Genomic DNA, 23,054 nt, shown 5'->3' on the forward strand with positions numbered 1-23,054 from the left:
TTATTATTATTATTATTTTATTATTATTATTATTTTATTATTATTATTATTTTATTATTATTATTATTTTATTATTATTATTATTTTATTATTATTATTATTTTATTATTATTATTATTTTATTATTATTATTATTTTATTATTATTATTATTTTATTATTATTATTATTTTATTATTATTATTATTTTATTATTATTATTATTTTATTATTATTATTATTTTATTATTATTATTATTTTATTATTATTATTATTTTATTATTATTATTATTTTATTATTATTATTATTTTATTATTATTATTATTTTATTATTATTATTATTTTATTATTATTATTATTTTATTATTATTATTATTTTATTATTATTATTATTTTATTATTATTATTATTTTATTATTATTATTATTTTTATTTTATTTTTATTATTATTTCTGAAATATGAATTTATATTCCTCTTATAAGGTGGTAAAGAAATATGTGAATGATAGAAAAATATTATTACTTATGGATGTAAAACATAAATTAATTTTGTTTTAATTTTTTTTTTAAGTATAAAAACCTTAAATTAATCAACTTTTTATCATGTTAACAGCTTAAAGGGTATTTCAGACATTTTGATAAAAAAAAAGTGTATACCAGCACTTATTTGCCAAACACATCAACAACTTTTTTTTCAACTGCAGCACTTTTATCCAAACACATAACTACTTATTTTAAAAATAAGTTCCAGCACTTTAAAAGTTACTTTTTAAAAGTTACTTTTTTTAAGTCAATCCAAACGGGCTCTAAGACAATAACTTCAGATCTTGAGATCGAGATGTGATAATAAGAGTAAAACAGAAGTACCTGCAGAGCATCCTGCTGAGGTGAAGAGGAAAGAACAGTTGTCAGAAGCTCTATACTGTTTCTAGCCACATCAAATACCTCCTTCGTATTTTCAGCTGTAAAGTTCTCCTGTGGAATCTCATGTTGGATTTGCTGCGCCAGAGTAACACTTGGTTCTGAAGCTGACACTGTTCTTGGAGGAGTGAAGATCGGAGCTAGGCTTTCATGGTCACGACCAGGAAAACGTACCCCTCTAGATCTCAAACTCTAAAACAAAAACAAAATTACAGATGTATGACATATGAATGTGAAGAAATGAATATCAGCAAGTATGTATTCTGATTTTCCATTGCTGAAAGAACCATTTATGTTGACATCATGCATCTATTTGCTATAATGCCCTTGTCTAAATTGTAGAAGTTTGTAGATACTAGGTGTATATTTTAGGTAAGTCCAGGCCATAATGTATTTTTCCAAGTCAAGAAAACATAGTTCTACAATCTCACTAACATCCACAACAAAATCTTAACTAGGTACTCAATAGCCATTCCTAAGGATCTGACAAGCATTGTCCAGAATTCGAAAGAGAGAATGATCAAGACACCAATTGAAAAGTGAAATGACTGAAGTTTTTCTTTTACGAAGAAAATGGGGCTTATCAATGTTCTTTTAGGAAACTAGCTAAACTGACCAGCTCAATTGGTAAAGACTGTAGTGATGTGCGGGGTTGCCGGGGAAAACGAGAGAAAATGATGCAGGTAAATGTTCTTTTAAGGACAGGCTCAACTGAAAAGCTCGATTTTTATATTCTGATAAAGATGGTTGCTTTGGGCTCATTCCTCACTCTCCCTGATGTCCTCCAACCCTTTCCCCTTCTACCAGAAAAAATAAAGACAGCCAAAAAAAAAATTATCAAAAAAATTAATGCTCTGTATTATATTGGGACCAGATTATTTTTGCATTCCCATATTTACTCATTGTCCAACAGAAACAACTGACACGTTTGACTTCTTAAAATTATTATGAACTGAATGTGAAACTGAGAACTGTAAATGATACCTTGTAAGTCTCTTCATACACAGGTAAATAGCGAAGCTCACTCGATGATTCTCCCCAAGCTTCAATTAACACCAGCGCTTTGTTTCGATTGTTAACAACAGTCTGAGGGTCATCAATCAACTTCACCATCTCATCCAGAACCCTCTCAGCTGCAATCTCTGAGAATGCCTTCTCGCAATTCTTTGCAATAGTTTCAAGTAACACCAACCCTAAGTACTGAATCCTGGGGCTCTTCAACATTAATCTTTTCTTCACGCCCCGTATAAGTTCAACGCTATTAATTCTTTCGTGATTAATCATGTCACAAAGCTCAAGATTCATAGCCCAATCAGGTTCATCCAGAGTTTCAGCTGTGGCTTCCTCAACAAGTTTATCAGCCTGATTCGGGCCTTGGAAAAGCTCCTTCATCTTGAAACTCATCGAGCTCATTCCAGCAGTGATCTTCTGCCCAACCTCCGTGCCTCCAATCTTCAATCTCTCCCCAAAAGCACTGACTTTATCCAATAAGTTATTGTCACTCATTTTGGATTAAATCTTCTGCAACTCACTCCTTTACAACACTTCCTAATTCAAGTTCTTTAAATCCTTGCCTCTACACTATCTTCAGCTAAACAGACTCAGATGTTAACCTGAAAAGATGAAAAAAAGGAAGAATCATAAATGATCAACCTCGACAACAGTATATAATTTTCTTCTTATCAAAAGAAGAAGCAAAAAACATTCACATATGTTTCTTCAAAATTTTCCATGATGACAGTAGAGTAAAGTAAATTTGACAAATGATCCTAACTACTTTCGGATTGGATAATTGATTGATGGATGATCAAATCCCCAGCCTGTTGCGATTTCATAAGCAATTTCATAAATACCGGATATGGTCAATTGTTAGGGTTTACTTATTGAAAAAAACGGAGATAAAAAAAAAAATATTCATCAAACTCAAACAAGCAAACTAGATATCCGGCATGCGGACTACATCGCTGGAAAATTTATCATCATGACAGAAAAATACTACAAACATATCCAATAAAAAAATGAAAAAAATAAGCAATTCAGAGTTGCAAAAACAAATAATTCAGTTTTTACAAGTTCCGGCGAGGTGAACTAACATTCCTGGTAAACAGATGAATTTTCCGATATCAGTTTGAGATTATACGACGGAGCAAATTCAGCAACAAGATCGCATAAAATTCTACCAATTTCATAGAACGGAAAACAGAAAAAAGGAATATTCCGATCAGGAAAAAGAGTGAAAGCAGTGAGTGAGTTACCTTTGAGAAACTTGGGATCGAAGACTGTTCTTCGATTGCGTGTTTATGAGAAGACAACGCGTAAACGCGAGCGACTCTTCTCTCTCTCTCTCTCGCTCGCTTTCTCTCTCTAGATGGAAGGAAGGAGTCTTCCGATGTTCCTCGGTTATGGAGACTTTAATAGTATTCTACTTTACGTTTTATACCTACTGTTTTATTGCTCTGCTAACTGTATTTTCGTATTCTATTCCGTATTAGTAAGAAATTCATTTTGTTTGGTACCACGTGTATAATAATAATGTTGAATAGGTCATATAATATTAGTAATATGTTGAGATTATTGTATTGAAAAAAGAATTATATTTGTTTCTAAAATAATTCTTCACAAATATAAAAAATAAAATGAGGCAATTGTTTTTAAATATGTTAATGCATGTATTTTAATTTTTGTATTGTTAATTTTTTAGGGGTCGGTTGATAGAGTATATAAGAATAATGTTAAATAAAGCATGTTGATAATGTTTACATCACTCAATCTACCATTGAGAACCGTCACTTACTTTTACACAATCAAATAAAATAAATTGTGTGTATTTTCCAATTATTCAATTTTCTCTCTATATATATACACTACCGATACACAAGCTTTGAGTTCAAAAACAACCGCACTTATCATCAATTTCTTACTAATGCTTGTATTAGTTATTCTTATATTGATTTGGTGTATTGAAAATAGCATGTATTGTATAATTTTTTAATGCAAAGATAGCCTCTATAAACATAGTGAAAAATATGTTAATAAATTTTTTTGAATGATAATTAAGTCTTTAATCATGCTAATGCATGTCACATTTATGTCATCCAACTTTGGGTGAGCACAAGTAGACACTTAAACTTGTATAAAGTTGAACAAGTAGACACATGGGTCATATGTGGCATCCTACATGGCAATTTGTGTCCTATGTGTATTATGACACATAAGATTCATGTGTCTGTTTATTCAACTTTATATAAGTTTAAGTATCTACTTGTGTACACTCAAAATTGAAGGGCATAACTGTGAAATGAGGCCAAGTTAAAAGGCATATTTATGTATTATGTTTATTACTAATCATAGATTAGTTTCATGTATTAGTAATATAAATGATTTCAATATATGCATTAGATTGATTAATCATATAACTATCTATCAAATTTCTCTCAAAACATTTTCTACTTTTCAAAGCTAAAAAATATTAGATTGATTAATGAAATAATTATCTCTCAAATTCCTCAAGACATTTTTCATTTCCCAAAGCTAAAAAGTATTCCTTCCGCTCCATATTAGATGGACACTTTCTATTTTACACCGTAATTAACAAATTATTACTCCCTCCGTCTAACAATAATTGTCCACTTTATGAAATCAATGGATAGTTATACACTTAGTTCCTAATTTACCTCTATCATTAATTATAGTTATTTCCGTTTACATTTTTCAAGACATTTATTTATTATATTTAAGGGGTGATAGAGTAAAATTACTCTTCTACTTATAATTTATTAAGAAGTGTGCAAAGTCAATAGTGGACAACTATTGTTGAACAGAAGGAGTAATAGATTGATCAATTTTACTATTTTACCCTTTGTTTATATTAATTAGCCTCTTGAAAAAAATAAATTCTTAGATCTTCAATTTTTTGTTTAAACTTCGAAAGGTCATATTAATTGTAAGGGTAAAATGAGAAAAAATTAATTAATTCTATCTTCATTTAGTAAGTGATCAAGTAATATAAGAAAAATATTTTAATAATATGCCCATCTAATACGGGACAGAAAAAGTATTAAATTGATTGATGACAAAACTATCTCGAATTCCTCTCGTGACATTTTTCATTTCCCAAAATAAAGAGCGTGAATGGTAATTTTTGCAAATAAATTTATATAATACATTTTATTTTCAATAAATCAAATCAAACACTATACAAAATTTGAAGAAATAAAAAATTATCATTTAGAACAATTAACTAATTAGTAAAGGAATTCAATTAAATTTAGGTAAAAATATTTTTAAACCAAAATTTTGATAAAAAATGGAAAGAAAATATTTATTAGTCCTTTTTCGAGAAAATGATCAAAATGATCCTTAATGTATAAGGGTTGAATTATTTTGGTCCTCTATATATATCATCTTATCTAAATAGTCCTTAATATATACAAAATCATGATTATTTTAGTCTTTAGTCCTAAAACTAACCAAAAAGATAAAAAAATCTGTTAACTATAACAGTGGATCCCTTGGAATTGAGACCCTTCTTCCTCAATTTGCTCTTTTCACCATTACCACAAGCGTGTCCTTTTCCTTAACTTTTTTCTTTCACCATTTGAGGTCAGCTCCATATACACTACACCCATTTCTCATCTCCCTCTAAAAATTCTATTTACATACATAATAAGAAGAAGAAAATCAAGATTACCAAAACAAATGGGAACTAAGTAAATTGAATAAAAGTCTCTATTTTCCCTCCGAGGAGATCGCCATAAATAAACTCTTTTTAAGTTGTTTATTCGCTCTTATTACAGTGATCTATCGGGGATATAGCTATCTTTTCGTTTTAACTTTTTCAAAATTAGTAAGTTTTTCAAGCATTGCTTTTTCATTCTATTTTTAAAATAAAAGGGTAAAAATTGAACACAAAGATAGAAAATAAAAATCTTACAAATGTTTAATTAAAATTTAAAGAAACTTTTGTAAGTATGAGAAGATTTTTGGCAGTGAAAATTGTAAAAGAAATGGCAACAGAAGGGTTCACCAAGTGTGGGACCCACAATTAAGTTTAACGTTTTTTTTACTTTTTCTATTAGTTTTTAGGGCTGGGATCAAAATGATACCTTTTAGGACTCGTTTGGTGTGAGGGATAATACCATATAGTCCCGGGATTAAATTATAGTACCGCTTATTTTTGTTGTTTGGTTGGCAAGTTCGGGATAACTTATCCCGGGATTAATAATTAGTACCGGGATAAGTTATCCCTCTATTTGGGTGGTATAGTAATCCCGGGATAACTTATCCCCGGGATAAAATAGGTAAATGACAAAAATGTCTCTTTACAACCCTTTTGTTATATCACTTTTTACATTAATGAAGGGCATTTTTGTAAACAAATAAATTGTTCTTAAAATTTATTATTTTGAATACAACAAACCAAACACTCAATAAAAAATAATCCCAACACAACTTATCCCATCATAACTAATCCCAACATAACTTATCCCAACATTACTTATCCCATCATAACTCATTTTCAAACCAAACGACCCCTTAGTATACATTAAAGACTATTTAGATGATATGAAATATATAAAGGACCAAGATAATTCAACCCTACAGATAGACGACTATTTTGATCATTTTCTCGTCCTTTTTCTATAGGTTAAAGGTATTAGTTACTAGTACTATTTATAAACCTTTTCCGGCAAGTTAATACCGGCGGAATAACCCGTAACAAAAATATATGTACAAAAAAAGTCCATGAAGGTAATCCGGTTCCGGTGGTTCCATTCAACGACGTAGACATGAATCGTGTACCGCCTCCGTCGTGTCCACCGCCGGAAAACGTGTTCTCGTCAATAGCAGAGGAATCGGAGTCCCCGGTGCAGAAGAAACTTAAGATCGACGAAGAAGATGGGGATTCCGTTGTTAGCGATACTTCCAGTGAAGATAGCTTGGTTTTCAGCGATGAAGTGAATGATACCTCCAGTCCCATAAGACCGACTTATAGCCAGTATGATTCAGACGAAGACTTTTGCCCATATTACCCTCAGAAAATGGATAAAGCTGTTTGGGAGAAGTATTACCAACAGGTTAAGGAGAGCGAGGTAACCTCATCATTCCTTTCTAATTTGAGTCGTTTATGAAAATTTTGAGTTTATTTTAAGTTAATTTAGGAGTCTATAATTTGCACCTGTATATGAAAATTTTGAGTCAAAATATTTTAAGGTGATTTACCTATTGTTACATATTGTATTGTATTGTATTGTATTGTACTGTATTATTCGGATGAATACAGTGTTTTGATAGATTGTATCGTTCTCCGTCATTACATAATGTCACACAAACCTACAAGTAGGGTACGGGTAGAGCTACTATGAGGTAGGATAAAAGACGCGATTACACCAAATCAATCGTTGCATAAAATAGGTCTCCACCTAATGATGTATTTAAACATTGTATTTAAACTAACAGTACAATGAGTAACAACCATCCAAACAAGGTTAGGAGTAGTAGTTTGCGCAACAACATTGTGTTTAAACTAACAATACAATGAGTAACAACCATCCAAACAAGGTTATGAGTACGTAGTTTGCATAACAACCTGTATATGAATCTAGGGTAGTTTCTAGCAGCCTCAACGTGTTTATTCCCTATAGTATGGACTGCTAGTAAAAGTAAGAAATTTAGTGTGAAGAGTTGTTACAAGCTGTTGGAAAGGCAGATTGATTTGGTGGAAAAGAACTGGCTATGTGAGATGTTTTGGAAGACTAGAGCTTCTCCTAAAGCAGTTTGTTTTGGATGGATAGCAGCCAAGAATGCATGCTTCACTCAAGACGTATTGCAAGAGAGACTTTTGTTTTATGCAATAGATGTTTCCTATGTGAAAACCCCCCAGAATCTGCTAGTCATCTGCTTATTCAGTGTGGACGGTGTACACAAATCTATGTGGGGTGGAATGGACAATGCCACTCAATATGAGGAACTTGTTAGAATCCGGCCACATCCGAGGGTTGACTAGCAAGGGAAATCTGGAGAACTATCCCTTTATGTATAATGTGGATGGTCTGGTTGGAAAGAAATAGGAATTGTTTTGGAGGCCAAAAAGTCATATCTGTTGTTATTTTTTTTTAGACGTTTGTTGAATCTTTTTTGCCTGGTGGAAGGGTAGGACAACTGACAATTTTTGGCAATTTCTAGATTTCGTGAATATGCTTAATTGAAATTGTAACAACTTTCCTACTTGGTACTGATTAGTAAAATTATCTTACCTTTTAAAAAACACACCAGGTTATTTGGTACTTCCAATCCAATGTATCTTTGGCTACTTGCCTGATATAGGTTCTGCGATTTTTCTGAAGGTTAACTAATTACATAGCAAATTGGATGCAATGGGCAATACGTGTCTCTTATTGGTGGATTGTACTTTTGCAGGGATTTGATATCACAGATTATCCCGGACAGTGTGCGATGACAACTGTCTACCCAATGCCATTCTACTTGAACGACCCTAAGAATGTTGACATGATGACAGATTATGCTGGAAAAGCACTTGGGCAATACAATGATGAAAAGGTATACTATAGATGCACTTTCTTTGTCTTTCCTGATTGTCCTTTTCCTTCATTTTCTCTTCTGTATCTCTAAGAAAATAACTTGACTGATTTTTAGGGCACCAATTACGAGGTCAATGACATTTTGACGGTGAATGGAGGTGGTTGTCGTGACTTCATATTCTATATTACCTTTTCCGTTAAAACACGTGATGATAAGGATGACATTTTTCAAGCAAAAGTTGTGAAAGATTTAAGATACCGCTTGCAGTTTCCGTTGGTCAGGCCAAAGGTAAAAGCTTTTATTGGTTAAGTGTCTTATCAGCACCATTATGCCATTCATTATATTTCTTCTGATATCGTTAGTGTGCTGATATTTCTTCATGTGCTTTCAAGCATGTTTTAATTCTAACCAGAGTCTTAACAGAATCATGTGTTCTATGAGATTAGGCTGTTGTACCACAAAATCAGTAATCATGTATCCGAGTGGATATCAGAGTTGCTTTGTCATGATTATGTTATTAGTGTGTTTGGTAAATTTAACTGATAGTACATGTTATCTTCCCTTTGCCAATGATCTTTAATTTTTTTTTATGAATAGCTACATTAATTTTGAAGGGGGGAAATTTCAATGAAAATAGCACTACTGAGAAGTTCTTTAGTTGTAGGCAACCTTTGCTTTTACCTCATATGAACATGTTATAAAAATAATAATTCAGAACTACTTTTTTCTCTAATTAGCACTGCTTTGTATAATTTACAATACTTCCTGTCAACCTATTCCTTGATTGTCTGCATTTTCCTTTGACAAAAGAAGAAGAATTCAATGGATGTGGCATGGTTGTAGTAGTGCATGTAGACTCTGTGCATGTCTAGAATTAGACTAGACAGACCTCACCTTAAGGAAGTTAAGTGTTTGGCTAACTAGAAGCTTAGAGAGCGGTGATGCTCCAGTAGTTCCTAAATTGGCGAAGAAATCTCTAGTCTGAAACATGAGTTCTCTGAGTTGAAAACCCTCCTTGCCTTTTCTCCGTCATTCCACCAATCTTTTGCAATTTTTTTTTTTATCATCCCCATTGATATGTGCAGGCAGGTTTGGCTTTCTGTTACATGGAAGAGCTTTTCTATTTGATAGAGCTTTTTAGGAGATTGGTTGCAATGAAGTCTCTGATTAATAATCAACAATGATCTTTGAGGTCTAATCGCATTGTTTTGTTGTTGTTATTGCTTCCACATTTGTATCCCCTTTTCAAACTGTTTGGCAAAGCTTAGTTAAGCTCTATTGAAATCAACCTCTCTATATCTACGAGGTAGGGGTAAGGTATGCGTACACTTTACCCTCCTCAGACCAGACCCCACTCTTTGAAGTTAGCTAGTAACTGTCTTCTTCTATTGTGTAGCCGAAGAAAGGTTCGAATCTGCAGTGATTGAAGAATGTGCTCCAAAGTCTCCTTTTGTTATATTCAGCTTTGAACTTCGTCAACAATTTCTCGTGGCTATCATTGTGCATAATTACTTAACGACTTTATTTTGCTCTTGTACAGGACACATTAATGTATAATTAACTTAACTGTGCATTCTTCAATGAAGAGAAAAACACTTAGGTGAACTTGCAGATGGCTTACTACATAACATAAGTTACTCTATTGTATACTTAATAGCTAGTAGAACTGATACGATTAATCTATAATGGGATACGATAATTTAGAGAGTGCACTGCGTTTAATTTTGGCATATCCCTGATAACCCCATTCCGTTCCCCAGCTATTTTTCACCAAATAAAACTCAACGCCCTCCTCTTCACCATATCCTACAATTAACATTGCATGTTTTCCAACTACTTGTCCTTCAGTTTCCTTCTGTCTCACTTGAGCAATTTCATTTTCAGTTGGTCCCATGTACACTCCCTGTAAATCAAAATATGAACTCATATCATCTACGTAAGCTAAGAGAATAATGAACAGAAATGTTGTACTCCCTTCGTCCTATATTGACATGATATTTAAGAAAAAAAAGGAAAACTTTTGAAACTTGTGATCTAAAACAATTTTTGGAAATTTGTGTGTGGGGTTGAGATTGATTTCATCAAGGGTAAAAGAGTAATTTTAAAGTTAAATTGTTTCTAACTATAATAAGATACATTCTTTTCGAGACAGACTATAAAGGAAAGGATGTCATGGGATCGAGGGAGTAGTACTTCACCTTTCCACGATGTAGTTGAAGACTTGGAACATGAAGAGCAGCACAAGTAATAGGTTGTTGCCGAATCAACTTTTCTATGATTTCCTTTTCATCCAACTTCTCTATTGCCTTTTCTTCCAACTCCTTGATCAATTCCGATACTCTTTGAAATCCATTTATCTTTATAATCCTCTACATAAATACATAATAAAATTTCAATATCGTGAGTTCTACTTCAACAATAAAAAACAAAACTAATTACCAGTAGTTTATTGAACGGTGATAAACTTACCATTTCAGACTGACATTCACATTTACCCCTCTCTTCCATAAAGGGATATTTAGTTTCTACTGTTATGCCATAATCCATAGCAAATTTGTATGCCTTGTTATATGAACATGGAAAACATTCCTTCTCTCCCAAATCAGCAAAATAGGAAGGCTTTTTATATTTAGTGTACATGCAATCAATTAACTGCTGTTTTGAGAGTGGAACAATCTCTCTTTTATTCTTAAGGGCATATGCTGCCGTAATAGCTTCTGTTGATGTGAATGCCCAACAACAACCTTCAGATCAAGAGGAACTATTTGTTATTATGAGTTCATATCTGAAACTAGTATCGTTAAGTAATAGTACTATACAAAAAACCTGAAAGGTACGTACAACAATGGCCTTGATTATCGATTCCAACAAGACATTTTCTTCCTACCCAACGAAATTTAATATTCTGAGTATTTGGAAAACAATACCTAAGTCAGCCAAAAGTTTGAACAAAGTACAAAAACATCAATTTATTCATCGATATCATATACCTCCTTGAAGAAATTGTCTTTGCCCAGAGTTTAACTTCTGGTTTGGACCAGCTTGGTCGTGTAATGTGTACCTCTTCTTCTGGCATTCTCTCTGTAGATGAAGTTCTTGCCATCGAAACTATCAATGAAATATTATTTGTGTTAATAATAGACACATGGAGGAGAAATGATTTTTTAGCCTTTTATAATTTTTACGCATAAGATATATCTGGAAAAGTCATTTTCTTCGAGGGCAAGAATCTCACTTTCTGTATGAATATATGTTGCATGAGCCTGACTTGTAACTCTAATGGTTATTAATAGTACTTAGTAAGTACTTTGTTTTTCTTTCATGAATGAAGCATTTCACTAAACTATACAAACAAAACATAATTAAAAAAGGAATATTGTAGAAGACAAATAGGAGAAATAATCAAACCTTGTTATGCGAGCTACAATCTCCTTTACTATTCAGCTAGCTAAACTAGAAGAAAGATACATATATAGAGAGAAGTAGAGACAAAAAAACACTGGGTGATTATTCTCATTTGTCCTAGCTTTGATGGATAGAAACACCTTACATGTTGTTGGTGGAGGTGACAGATATCTCGTGGAATTAGTCGAGGTGCATGAAAGCTGGTCCAGATGATCATAAAAAAAGAAGGAAATACAATATAGTACCATTTTGGTGCTACAATTTAATGCTCCACAAGTTTTATTTTCTTTTAACATTTAGCGCCTGGAATATGGTTCAGTACTACTCAAATGGATAAACTGATTAACTTTTCCGCCTAAATCATTCTTCAATATAGGCCATTTTTGTGTTAACATATTAATGCATGTACCAAGTTTTCTTCCAAGCTATATATCTGCCAAAAAAAATAATTTCCATGAAGAGTGGTAAAAGACTCACTTTAATTAATGCATTTTCAGTGATGAGTTTTCAATAGTAGCTTTATTTTAGAGTTCGTTTGGTAGTTGGTTAGAGTTATTCAAGTATTAGTACTGTAGAGATTAGTTACGGGTGAATCATTAAATTTATGTATTATTTATGTGGGTATTAGTTATGTGAAGATTATCTAATTCACCTTTTATCCTGTATAAAATAATACACAGATTTCTCATAACTTATATATATATATATATATATATATATATATATATATATAAAATATGCGAGATTCTAAATTATCAACTAAATGTCATACTGATTTTATATATGAATAACTTATTTCCTATCTATAATCTACCTACCAAACGTCGTATAAGTGATCATAATATGTTTTTGATGTGTATACATGAATAACTTGTATATTTACTATCTACCTACCAAACGTCGTATAAGTGATCATAATATGTTTTTGATGTGTATACATGAATAACTTGTATATTTACTATCTACCTACCAAACGTCGTATAAGTGATCATAATATGTTTTTGATGTGTATACATGAATAACTTGTATATTTACTATCTACCTACCAAACGTCGTATAAGTGATCATAATATGTTTTTGATGTGTGCACTAAAGAAAAAAGTTTTGTTTGATAACTAAATTAAATATAATGGAGTAACAAATTTCTTATCTACCCACCAAACGTCATATAAGTGGTCATAATATGTTTTTGATGTATGCACTAAGTTGCATAAAAATAAAAAAATAAAAAAAGTAATCTCCGACCTGCCGCTAAATCTATGTATTATTTATGTGGGTATTAGTTATGTGAAGATTATCTAATCCACCTTTTATCCTGTATAAAATAATACACAGATTTCTCATAACTTATATATATATATATATATATATATATATATATATATATAAAATATGCGAGATTCTAAATTATCAACTAAATGTCATACTGATTTTATATATGAATAACTTATTTCCTATCTATAATCTACCTACCAAACGTCGTATAAGTGATCATAATATGTTTTTGATGTGTATACATGAATAACTTGTATATTTACTATCTACCTACCAAACGTCGTATAAGTGATCATAATATGTTTTTGATGTGTATACATGAATAACTTGTATATTTACTATCTACCTACCAAACGTCGTATAAGTGATCATAATATGTTTTTGATGTGTATACATGAATAACTTGTATATTTACTATCTACCTACCAAACGTCGTATAAGTGATCATAATATGTTTTTGATGTGTGCACTAAAGAAAAAAGTTTTGTTTGATAACTAAATTAAATATAATGGAGTAACAAATTTCTTATCTACCCACCAAACGTCATATAAGTGGTCATAATATGTTTTTGATGTATGCACTAAGTTGCATAAAAATAAAAATAAAAAAAAAGTAATCTCCGACCTGCCGGATTCGAACCAGCGACCTAAGGATTAACTGTGGTATATACCGACTACAGTCCTCCGCTCTACCAACTGAGCTAAGGTCGGATTTGTTATAAGTTCTTTTTAATTTGTATAAAACACTTAACTTTGTTAGCATTCTTTCATGTTTTATGCCCTTTTATACTGGCCAAAACTCACAAGGTTGTCCTCCTCCCTTCATTCCAATTTATATGTCATATTTGCTTATTAATAATAATATAATTTTAATCTTTTTATAGCGTTTTTTCATAGTTCAAAATAAGTGAATTGTTCAAAGTTCAAGAGAGTTATAGAATTCTTTTTCCATTTTTGCCTCTCATTTATATCATCTAGTTCTAGATGATAATTTCACAAGAGTTGATTGCTCATATTTATGATTTTACTTTGAATTATTTATATCTTCAAGAATAGTTTGAGAATAACTAAAATGGCAAAAGTGGAAAGTGGTGTTTATTTTATGTCCTAAACTTTTTTTCTTAATAGGTGTATATTGCCTCAATAATTCACCTATTTTGAAATGAAGGAAGTATTTACTTTTTTTAAATAAAAAAAAATTGTCCAATTAAAACACTGTCATGACAATTCGGCAATATTTAAGGACATTGCGTGATGACTTATTTGCATAATGGGTGAGGAACCAAAGGTGACCTATATAACAATCAATTTGATGCATCATCAGTTATATAAAGCTTAAGAAATAAATACACTGAAGTAGCAAAACAACGCCTACTATATATACATCTATAATGTATACAAATAATTTCGACTTTGTATATACAATGTAGTTTTGCAGTCAGCAAAGAGCGTAGTTCAACTATAAACTAGTGAATTTGAACTGCATTATGATGCCTATACAACAAATCAACAGTTAAGAGTTACAATATTAATTCTACTACTCAGTATTTTGCCTTTCATGTTTGGACCAAACAGAAAAGGAACATAATTAGTTGATATCTTTACATTAAGGTTTGTGGAACTTGATGGCTATCATCTGAAGTCACCTATATCTCTGAGACTTCCTTTTCCATGGTGTCATTTTTCTTAAGGTTGACAAGCATAGCGCGTTCTAGGGATACGTTCCTTCATTGTCAAGCTTCATTGATACTCTGTAGCAAATTCAGGGTGAGAATCCTAGCAGTGGTACTCTAACTGTGTGTATAATCAACTCATAGACACTTAGTTTATACATAGAGGCCTTCGCAGTTAAGAAACAAAGAAATAGCAAACTAGCTAAGAAACAATGATAACTACTACGCCTCAATTCCAAACTAGTCGAGAATTAGTTAAGTACCGGGAGGAAAAAGTAATACCTTTTTCTTCTTATTCCTCATTTGCTTGCCTTGAGCAGATGATCTTCTTATCATGGACATCTTTATACCAGTGTCTACATTTTGAATACTACTTGACATTATCTGTTAAATCATGAAAGTTCAAATGCATCAAAAACCTTTATCATCTAATTTATTGGAGGTCATTTTACGCAATAATTTCTTTACTCGCGATATAGACTATATTCTCTTTTGATTCTTGCAATTCAAATTGATACTTAAATAGAGTTTGAACTAGAGGGAAGGACAACTTAAATATTGAAATCAGAAAGCAAACATGGAATTATGTAAAACCTAGAAAGACAAATCTATGCTACAATATGGTACCTCACAATATGGACGATATTTTCCTTGTATGCGCGGAAATAAGGTTTGTATCCACAAGTAAGGTAGAGATTTCATTTTCTGCTCAACCTCACAACGCATTCCTTCCTCAGCCTCAAACATCTGTGCAACAGCTTCCATTGTTGAAATATCCTCAGTAACAAAGAGGCTGCAGCTACTTCCACACAGACAGTTAAAAGTTTCAAAATCTGCATGATTAAGTTTGTTTTTGTTAAAGATAAGGATATGGAAACTGGAGGATTGGAAAATGAAATGATCAAATGGTGCTCAATAAGTGCAACAGGTTTACATCCTATGGCCTATCGAACTGCACAAAGTGTTGCATGTAAATCAAATTGCAATTTTCTTAGGAAAATTTAGACATTTACTGCAACAGTACCATGAAAAAGGCATATGGGATCAGCGTAACATTCGCACTCAAGGTATGCCACATAACAGAGTCGTTTGCAGAGGATGCAGTTAAATGACTCTCGAGGCTTTGAACACATTCTAAGAGAAGTTTTCAACTTCTCCAAGCACCAGCGGGCACGGTGGTATGATCTCAATAGGCATGAAAATGCAGTCATTACACAACGAACATCGATTAAATCTGCTGTGCAATAAGGTCTGTGAGCTGAAGACTTTGAGAGAAGCATTGCTTCTGCACAGAGGAGCTCTTCATAAGGAATAATTGGCACCTTGCCAAGAAGAGCATAACGCTCACTAGCGGCAGCCCCAAATGGAAACCATTCACCAATTGCAAAATTCACGGCCTCACCACAGTTGAAGCCTGCAGGAACCAGGAAAATTAGTTGTATGAGCAAAGTAATATCCTTCATATTATATATGGTCATTGCAAGTGAATTATCAAGATCTAACCATGACTAAATCCTGAATGGTATGCTCTAGGGAAGGTAATGACAAACTCTCCTGGCATTTGCACAGCCTTGTAAACCGGGACACCATATTGCAGCAGAATCTTTGGAGAAACCATTGTTGTTCTCTCTTGAAGAATATTAAAGACTCCATTGACCCCATTTTCTGATAGGATTTCCTCATTATAAACACGATGCCGAATAAAATTCTCAAACTGAAGAGCTTCATGACCAGGAACTCCATACCAAGTTTTGGCCGCCCCACAGTGATGATAGTTAATGCTGAGAGGCAAAAGAGTAAGGAAAATGTAAAGAAACTGAATGGCTGAAACATCTAAGAGAATGTTGATAGCATGACTTGCCTATAGAGATAATGATCCTCTACATGCCAAGCGAACATACTAAATAGCATCCCTATGTACAACATGGGGTCTGTTACTCCCTGAAACAAATAAATATATCAAAACCAGTGAAGCCTTTACTGATATTCTGCATTTTCCCCAGAATTTACAATCATACACTACCGGTATTTCATTAAGAAGCAAGCGTAATGCTGATCTTTGCAGCCGAGGAAGTATCTGCACAGAGAACAGCGATTTGATATTGGATGAAAAGTAAAAGGTGTATTAATCATAGTATTTGCAAATCTTATGCTTCGACACAAAAGAATCTAAATGAAATTAGAAAATCTTTCTGAAATACTGCTAAAAAATTTCTAAAACTAGAAAGACAGCAACATTGATGGATGGTGCTTGAGCACAAAAAACTATCTGCATGGTGCTTGAGCACAGAAAACTATCATGACAAACAGTAAAATATGAACTTCTGATGCATCAATAAGCTTAGGATGCAGTCCATCATAGACAACGAAGAAAGATGATAACATAAGACAGAATGATCAATGATGTACAAAAAACTAGCAGCAAAAGTATATGTAGAACCTTGAAATTCCATTTGCTACATCCAAGAGGATCATCAGTGGAAGTGCTTGAGAAGGCACTACCATCTATATTAATTCCATACTCAACCATTCCTGTCTTTGCAAGTGTCATTTCTTTCCAAAATTCCTTTTCCACATATGCAGGAGGAAGGCATCCAGATATACAGTATCTTCGAGCAGTTGCCTTGTTTGCCATTATCTCAAAATCACGAATAGTATAATTTCTGGAACACAAATAAGATACACGATGACATGAATCACACTACCATATAAAATCCAATAGGTAATCACACTACCATATAAAATCCAATAGGTAAGTAGCATGAAAATGTCAATGATGAGATACATTATGATAGCAGCAGTTTGTGGTGCAGTAAATGCAGCCATCACTTTGTGATAGTACTTGCATATCTAAAGAAGATACCAAACATCACTCATTGTATAATACCTTCCTCTTGTGAAGAAGGTGATCTTATCGTTGTTATTCCATTCAGCAAGTCGCAGAGGTTGCAACTTAGTGGTAAACTTAAAACGTTTTTGCTCTTTCATCAACACTACTCCAGCCGGAGCAGAAGATCCTAAGGGAGAGACAATCTTACAAATGCCTGAAATTCAATACAGTTCTGGTCAATTCGCCGAAGATGGATGAAAAAAGTACGACAATTACCACAGCACAATGCAAGAAGCAATAAGAGTTCAACTTAACCATTGTATGTTCAGAAAAAGAACAGTACAGTGAATGAATCAAAAGAGACTTATTTAACTGTTCAGGTTCCTAGAGCCATTATCAGGTTTATGAGAAAATCCTATAACGACACATCCCAAAAAGCGTTAACAAAGAGTAAACAGGAATGCTGTGATCTGATAGTGCCTATATCAGAAGTAGGAAACATAACCTTAGAAGCATATACTTATACTCCTTTCATCGTAAGCGCCTTTTGCTTATTGATGGTCAGTTTAATGAATTCTGACAGCTAATTTTTCAAAAAAACAAAATAGAAATGAAGAACTATTACACATTTTAATCATTCTTGTCAAAGTTCACTTAGTTCGACCCTCGAAAAATATCAAGAGAAAATTTCCAATTGTCAGTGGTACCATATTTTGATGCTTCAGGAGCAATTTTCTGCACATAAACCAAAGGATCCTCAAACTCTTCCTTAGATGGACGATATACTAGGCACTCTTTAATCGTATCGGTCCAATCAAATTCATCCATACTAATCTGACCAGCGGCCTTCCTATTTTGAGAAACTTTTCCATGAGAAGGGCCATGCAGACTAGGTTTCTTCACTCTTCTTGCAGATCTTGTTTTTGTAACTTTTTGAACAGCATTCAGAACATCTTTCTTATACTTATATTTTTCTGGTACTCTTTTTTCACAAGATAAACGATCCCCTGCTTCAGCCTGCAGAAAAGCCTCAATACAGTAAAAATACGAACATTTATGTGAAAATTCTGACTCTTATTACAAAGAATTTTCAGAAAAATGACAGGAAGTACAACGGAGTCGATTTTATTACTTATAATATATATCATTCCTGATCAAAAGTGAGAAAAAAACAAGTTATGTTTAAAAAATGAATAAACATAAACTCGAAATCTGTACTAAAATGAAATAATTTTGAACGAATTACTAAAGAAATCTGAAGAAACTTTACCATATGAGCGTTCTTCGCATACATATGTCGAATTTGTAGAGAGAGAAAAAGACGCTGAAGAAGTTAACGAGAGAAATCTCACCGCCCGCCCTTTGAAGATTTGAAAATGGATAAAACGTTACAGTTCGTTGGCTATTTATACCTTTGCATTTGGGCATACCGAGAAGGCCGGGTCCCGGATGACCCGACCCACTTTTTAACGAAAAACTATTGCATTTTCAGGTAAAAAATGCAATTAACTGCTTTGGGGGATTATTATTTTTTTAACTTCTAAAAAAACAGTTTTTCTTTTTTTGCTACTATTAAAAGCACTTATTATTATCTATTTTTTTAATATAAAAAGGGGCAAAACACTCTGACTCCGCTTTCTAATTTTATTTTTTTAAAAGAAATACACTTTTGGGATTATGTTATTATGATATTAAATCATTAATATTTCAACGATGCAATTGTTGTATTTGAAAGGAACTAAGTTATTCCACAAATATTAATACTGCAAGTAATAACTCTTCCATATTAATTGATTTTCAACTGCAACATGTCGAAGTTTTTTGTTTCTTTACATTACTAAAAGCAAATTAAAATAGGATTTTAACGACGTTCGTAAACAATATTGCTTAGTTGGCTAGAAGAAGAAACTCTATGTCATTAATTGCTCTATTTCATAGTATCAAGGCTTCTTTATGATTGCGTCTTTCATTTGTTAGGAAATCAACACACTAGTTTGCCTCCCTTCCAAACATGTCGAATCATCACCTTATTGACCTTCAACAAATACTGACAATCTTTAATAATAGGTTTAAGTAGATGACGGTGTATGTTTCTTTATTGATAAATATTTTTATATGAATAATTTTCACCGCCATTTTATCCGTAATCACTGGCTATCACTATTGTTGTCAACCATTATCACCATCGCCAACCACCACTGACAGGATTATTGTTGTTAACTATTACTATGAATCGCTATCACACCTATCATCTCCATTTATTATAATTATATTTACTGCCATAACCAATATCGTCACCACCATCGCTACTTCTGTCATTATCAGTCATTACTATAGTGCAATCAATCCTTACCACCAACCACCTAACTCCACCATTACATGAATTAGCATCACCGTCAACTATCAACAAACCATCACCATAACTATCAATCATCACCAACATGTCAGTCACTACAACATCAACCACCTCCACTATTATAATCCAATAATAACACTAATCATCCCTACAAGCCATCTTCATGACTTCATCACTAGCAAACATAAATATTGTACTACTTTTTTTTATCAAATAACATTTTTTTATTTAAATTTAATTACTATTTTTGAATTTGATATATTTATTATGTTTATAAATAACTAAATCATGGTCATTAAATTTTGAAAAACAAACAACTATAATCATCCATTATTCAGATCTAGAACACTATCTCTAATCATTTACAAACAAAAGTATATAAATATATAATTTTGAACTATAAAAACATTTCTTTTTTCACAAAATATATAATTCACGTCCAATAAATATCGAGGACAGAGAGTACTTAAGATTTCACTTTATAAAAAAATTAAAAAAAATCAGTGGCGGGTAACGGGGTAAGGGAGTGAGGATCCGCGTGATTAGCTAAACGAACTTTTTGAAAATTTGAAAAACAGAGGCCAAGACGGTTTCTCTTACCTTATCTCAAAACTCCCAATCATCAAAATCAGAGAGTGACGGCACGCAAACCGATGCTCATTTCTATCACAAAATTAAACAAAATTATAAATGAAAAATAAATAAAATATATACACGCGTAACATTTATGGTTTCAGGCTTACCTTCTGTTACGTTCTTCATCATTTGTATGAATGATTATTGATTTGATCAATTCACAGATCCGAAATTTCTGAATAATTTTAGCAGAGATTTTATGATCTTTACGCAATTGGAATAGTATTGCGAATTGTAATTCATTCATAATTTGGTGCAAGGCTTGAAAATCGATACGCGATTCTGTTGTTGAAAACAGGAGATTAGAGGAGTTTTTAGATTTGGAATAGAGATTAGAGATCATGAGTGGAGATGCAGAGCCGAAGCTTGACGATGATCAAATTGCGGAGCTTCGTGAGATTTTCCGGTCATTTGATAGGAACAATGACGGAAGTTTAACGCAGCTTGAACTCGGATCGTTGCTTCGATCATTAGGATTAAAGCCGAGTAATGATCAATTGGAGGATTTAATCCAGAAGGCAGATAGGAACAGCAATGGATTGATTGAGTTTTCGGAATTTGTGGCTTTGGTGGCGCCGGAGCTTATAGCGGCGAAGTGTCCATACTCGGAGGAACAGCTAAAGAAGATTTTTCGGATGTTTGATAGGGACGGTAATGGTGTGATCACGGCGGCGGAGTTAGCGCATTCTATGGCTAAATTAGGACATGCACTTACACAAGAGGAGTTAACAGGGATGATCAAGGAAGCTGATAGGGATGGTGATGGTTGCATTAGCTTTGAGGAGTTTGCTCAGGCGATGACTTCCGCTGCATTCGATAATTCCTGGACATGAAACGCCTTTTCTTTCTGGTTTGTGCTATTTTTGATGGTTTACTTTTCTTACTTGATTGATATGTTTTACCTCAGCCGAGTTTTCCGAAAGCAGTCCCTCTAACTTTATAAGGTAGAATTAAGTAGAAGTAAGGTTGTGTATACATCACCCTCACGGCCTCACCTATAGTTCTAGTGCTTTGTTTAATTATTCCGTGCAGCGAATGAAGTTCCTCTTTGAAAATTATAATGCATTGGGAAATGGATAGGCATAGCCCTTGCTGTTTTTGGATGGTAAAAATTCTAAATATACGAGTATTGTCCTTTGGGATAAAGTGAACACGAATGTTATCAATTTGTGTGACGAGTTGTTCTTCTTTTTATATAGTAGTGGTTAATTGTCAGTAATAAGCTAATTATTGAGGGGTTGAGTTTCATCCATATCCATTTTCTAATAGGGAAAATAATACAAATTGGACTCATTAGATAAAGTATTTACCCTGATTGGACACGGCCTAAATTGTTTATCTGATTGCCCCTTGTTCTATTCACTGAACCACTGCTTCTTCATCTGTGATATCATCATAGTATATATATACTCTATGTTTACATACTCTAATGGTATCAAACAATAATTGCGCAATCTTTTTACTGAAACACAACTCGTTCCTCTTTGATGCCATTATATACTCTAATGGTATCAAGGAGTAACTGGGTGGGGTTTCACTGAAGCATTGCTTCTTCCTCTTTGATACCATCGGAGTATATATATACTTTGATGATATCAAGCAATAAACGCGCATTAGTGATTAAAAATAGGGGGTATGAAAGTAAAGGAGTAGCCGCTTGTAAATAGTTTTCCTTTTTGAAATACAAGTATTTTTTTCACTTTCTAATATGGTATCAGAGTCATTGTCATATCAATTCTTAATTTTATCCAATATTGAATATTCATATTATAGTTCTACTTGTTGCATCAAAGTCATACTTGTATCAATTCTTAATTTAATCCAATATTGAGTACATCCACATTTCATATGTCCACTTAATTCTTCTTGTTTTTTTTAATTGCCCAAAATATTTTAGTTCATACCTGATGGTTGATAAATAACCATGCAGGCGAAAGAAAAAACAGACTTGGGCTCGAACAAGGACTAATTTCAATCAACGAAGCTATCAGGCTGAAATAGATGGGAATGTTCCCAAATGAGTTCATTGTTCAACTTGGTTTTTCCAATTTTGCCAATCTCATTGTTTTGTTTTTGTTTATTGTTTTTTTCCTTTTGGTAGGTAAGTTTTTGTAGCATAATCCGTCATTACAGAAATGAAATGCATTTGGAAGGACGAAACAGACCTTCAATCATATGCTTGTTTTATTAAATAAAATTCTAACCCAGAAACACTCCTGCTTTCTGTAGTCCTTCAATAAAAGGTCCTGTAAACTTTCCCAACATCCAAAAACCTTCAGGTTTGGCCACCCCAAACATGTTTTCATAAACATCAACTCAAAATATTTTCCAAAATAAACTAAAATCAGATCCAAATGCAAAAGTTCACAATGATGATGATAGGTATTAGGACACCTCCGATGCTTTCCTGTTACTGTAACACGTTTTCTTCATCCG

The 23,054-nt window shown here is 32.8% G+C and overlaps 4 protein-coding genes and 1 non-coding gene across 9 annotated transcripts in view; 2 read left to right on the forward strand and 3 right to left on the reverse strand.

Annotated features, from left to right (window-relative positions):
• LOC102582067 (TOM1-like protein 2) overlaps window positions 1-3,316 on the reverse strand; it is a 9,921-nt gene extending 6,605 nt beyond the window's left edge. The window contains exons 1-3 of one of the 2 annotated variants that reach the window (XM_006347516.2): window positions 3,157-3,316; window positions 1,886-2,514; window positions 848-1,093 (exon numbers count right to left, since the gene is read on the reverse strand). In XM_006347516.2, coding sequence (XP_006347578.1) covers window positions 848-1,093; window positions 1,886-2,407 — 768 coding nt within the window. In that variant the 5' untranslated portion in view covers window positions 2,408-2,514; window positions 3,157-3,316. Of the gene's footprint in view, window positions 1-847; window positions 1,094-1,885; window positions 2,515-2,994; window positions 3,089-3,156 lie in introns of those variants that run through there. The other variant, XM_006347517.2, reaches the window with a different exon arrangement.
• A 3,225-nt stretch (window positions 3,317-6,541) lies between these two features.
• LOC102582630 (UPF0725 protein At4g29550-like) lies at window positions 6,542-10,052 on the forward strand. Of its 4 annotated transcripts, none has more exons than XM_015308861.1 (4): window positions 6,542-6,978; window positions 8,321-8,461; window positions 8,558-8,731; window positions 9,529-9,823. In XM_015308861.1, exons 1-4 carry the CDS (start codon window positions 6,691-6,693, stop codon window positions 9,625-9,627), a joined length of 702 nt encoding a protein of 233 aa, XP_015164347.1. In that variant the 5' UTR covers window positions 6,542-6,690; the 3' UTR covers window positions 9,628-9,823. The 4 variants fall into 4 exon arrangements, with proteins under 4 accessions (XP_015164347.1, XP_015164346.1, XP_015164348.1 ...); XM_015308860.1 differs by having other exon boundaries at window positions 6,545-6,993; window positions 9,529-9,822; XM_015308862.1 differs by lacking the exon at window positions 9,529-9,823 and adding an exon at window positions 9,984-10,052 and having other exon boundaries at window positions 6,547-6,993.
• A 66-nt stretch (window positions 10,053-10,118) lies between these two features.
• On the reverse strand, window positions 10,119-20,069 carry LOC102578529 (lysine-specific demethylase JMJ706-like). The gene is made up of 14 exons (XM_006347584.1): window positions 19,980-20,069; window positions 18,334-18,643; window positions 17,684-17,840; window positions 17,237-17,459; window positions 16,820-16,873; window positions 16,658-16,737; window positions 16,300-16,577; window positions 15,821-16,210; window positions 15,424-15,629; window positions 15,079-15,180; window positions 11,434-11,551; window positions 10,913-11,187; window positions 10,642-10,812; window positions 10,119-10,346 (listed from the first exon to the last, which is right to left on the reverse strand). Exons 1-14 carry the CDS (start codon window positions 20,067-20,069, stop codon window positions 10,119-10,121), a joined length of 2,682 nt encoding a protein of 893 aa, XP_006347646.1.
• TRNAY-GUA (transfer RNA tyrosine (anticodon GUA)) lies at window positions 13,743-13,834 on the reverse strand. Its single transcript is given in 2 exon segments — window positions 13,743-13,778; window positions 13,798-13,834. It is a non-coding gene; the product is annotated as a tRNA-Tyr (tRNA).
• Window positions 20,070-20,693: 624 nt separating the features above from the next.
• On the forward strand, window positions 20,694-22,824 carry LOC102583396 (probable calcium-binding protein CML18). The gene is made up of 2 exons (XM_006347521.2): window positions 20,694-21,468; window positions 22,549-22,824. Exon 1 carries the CDS (start codon window positions 20,960-20,962, stop codon window positions 21,449-21,451), a length of 492 nt encoding a protein of 163 aa, XP_006347583.1. The 5' UTR covers window positions 20,694-20,959; the 3' UTR covers window positions 21,452-21,468; window positions 22,549-22,824.
• The last annotated feature ends 230 nt before the right edge of the window (window positions 22,825-23,054 follow it).

This window comes from Solanum tuberosum, unplaced genomic scaffold, assembly GCF_000226075.1.
Source record: "Solanum tuberosum cultivar DM 1-3 516 R44 unplaced genomic scaffold, SolTub_3.0 scf00093, whole genome shotgun sequence".
In the NCBI taxonomy this organism is placed as follows: domain Eukaryota; kingdom Viridiplantae; phylum Streptophyta; class Magnoliopsida; order Solanales; family Solanaceae; genus Solanum; species Solanum tuberosum.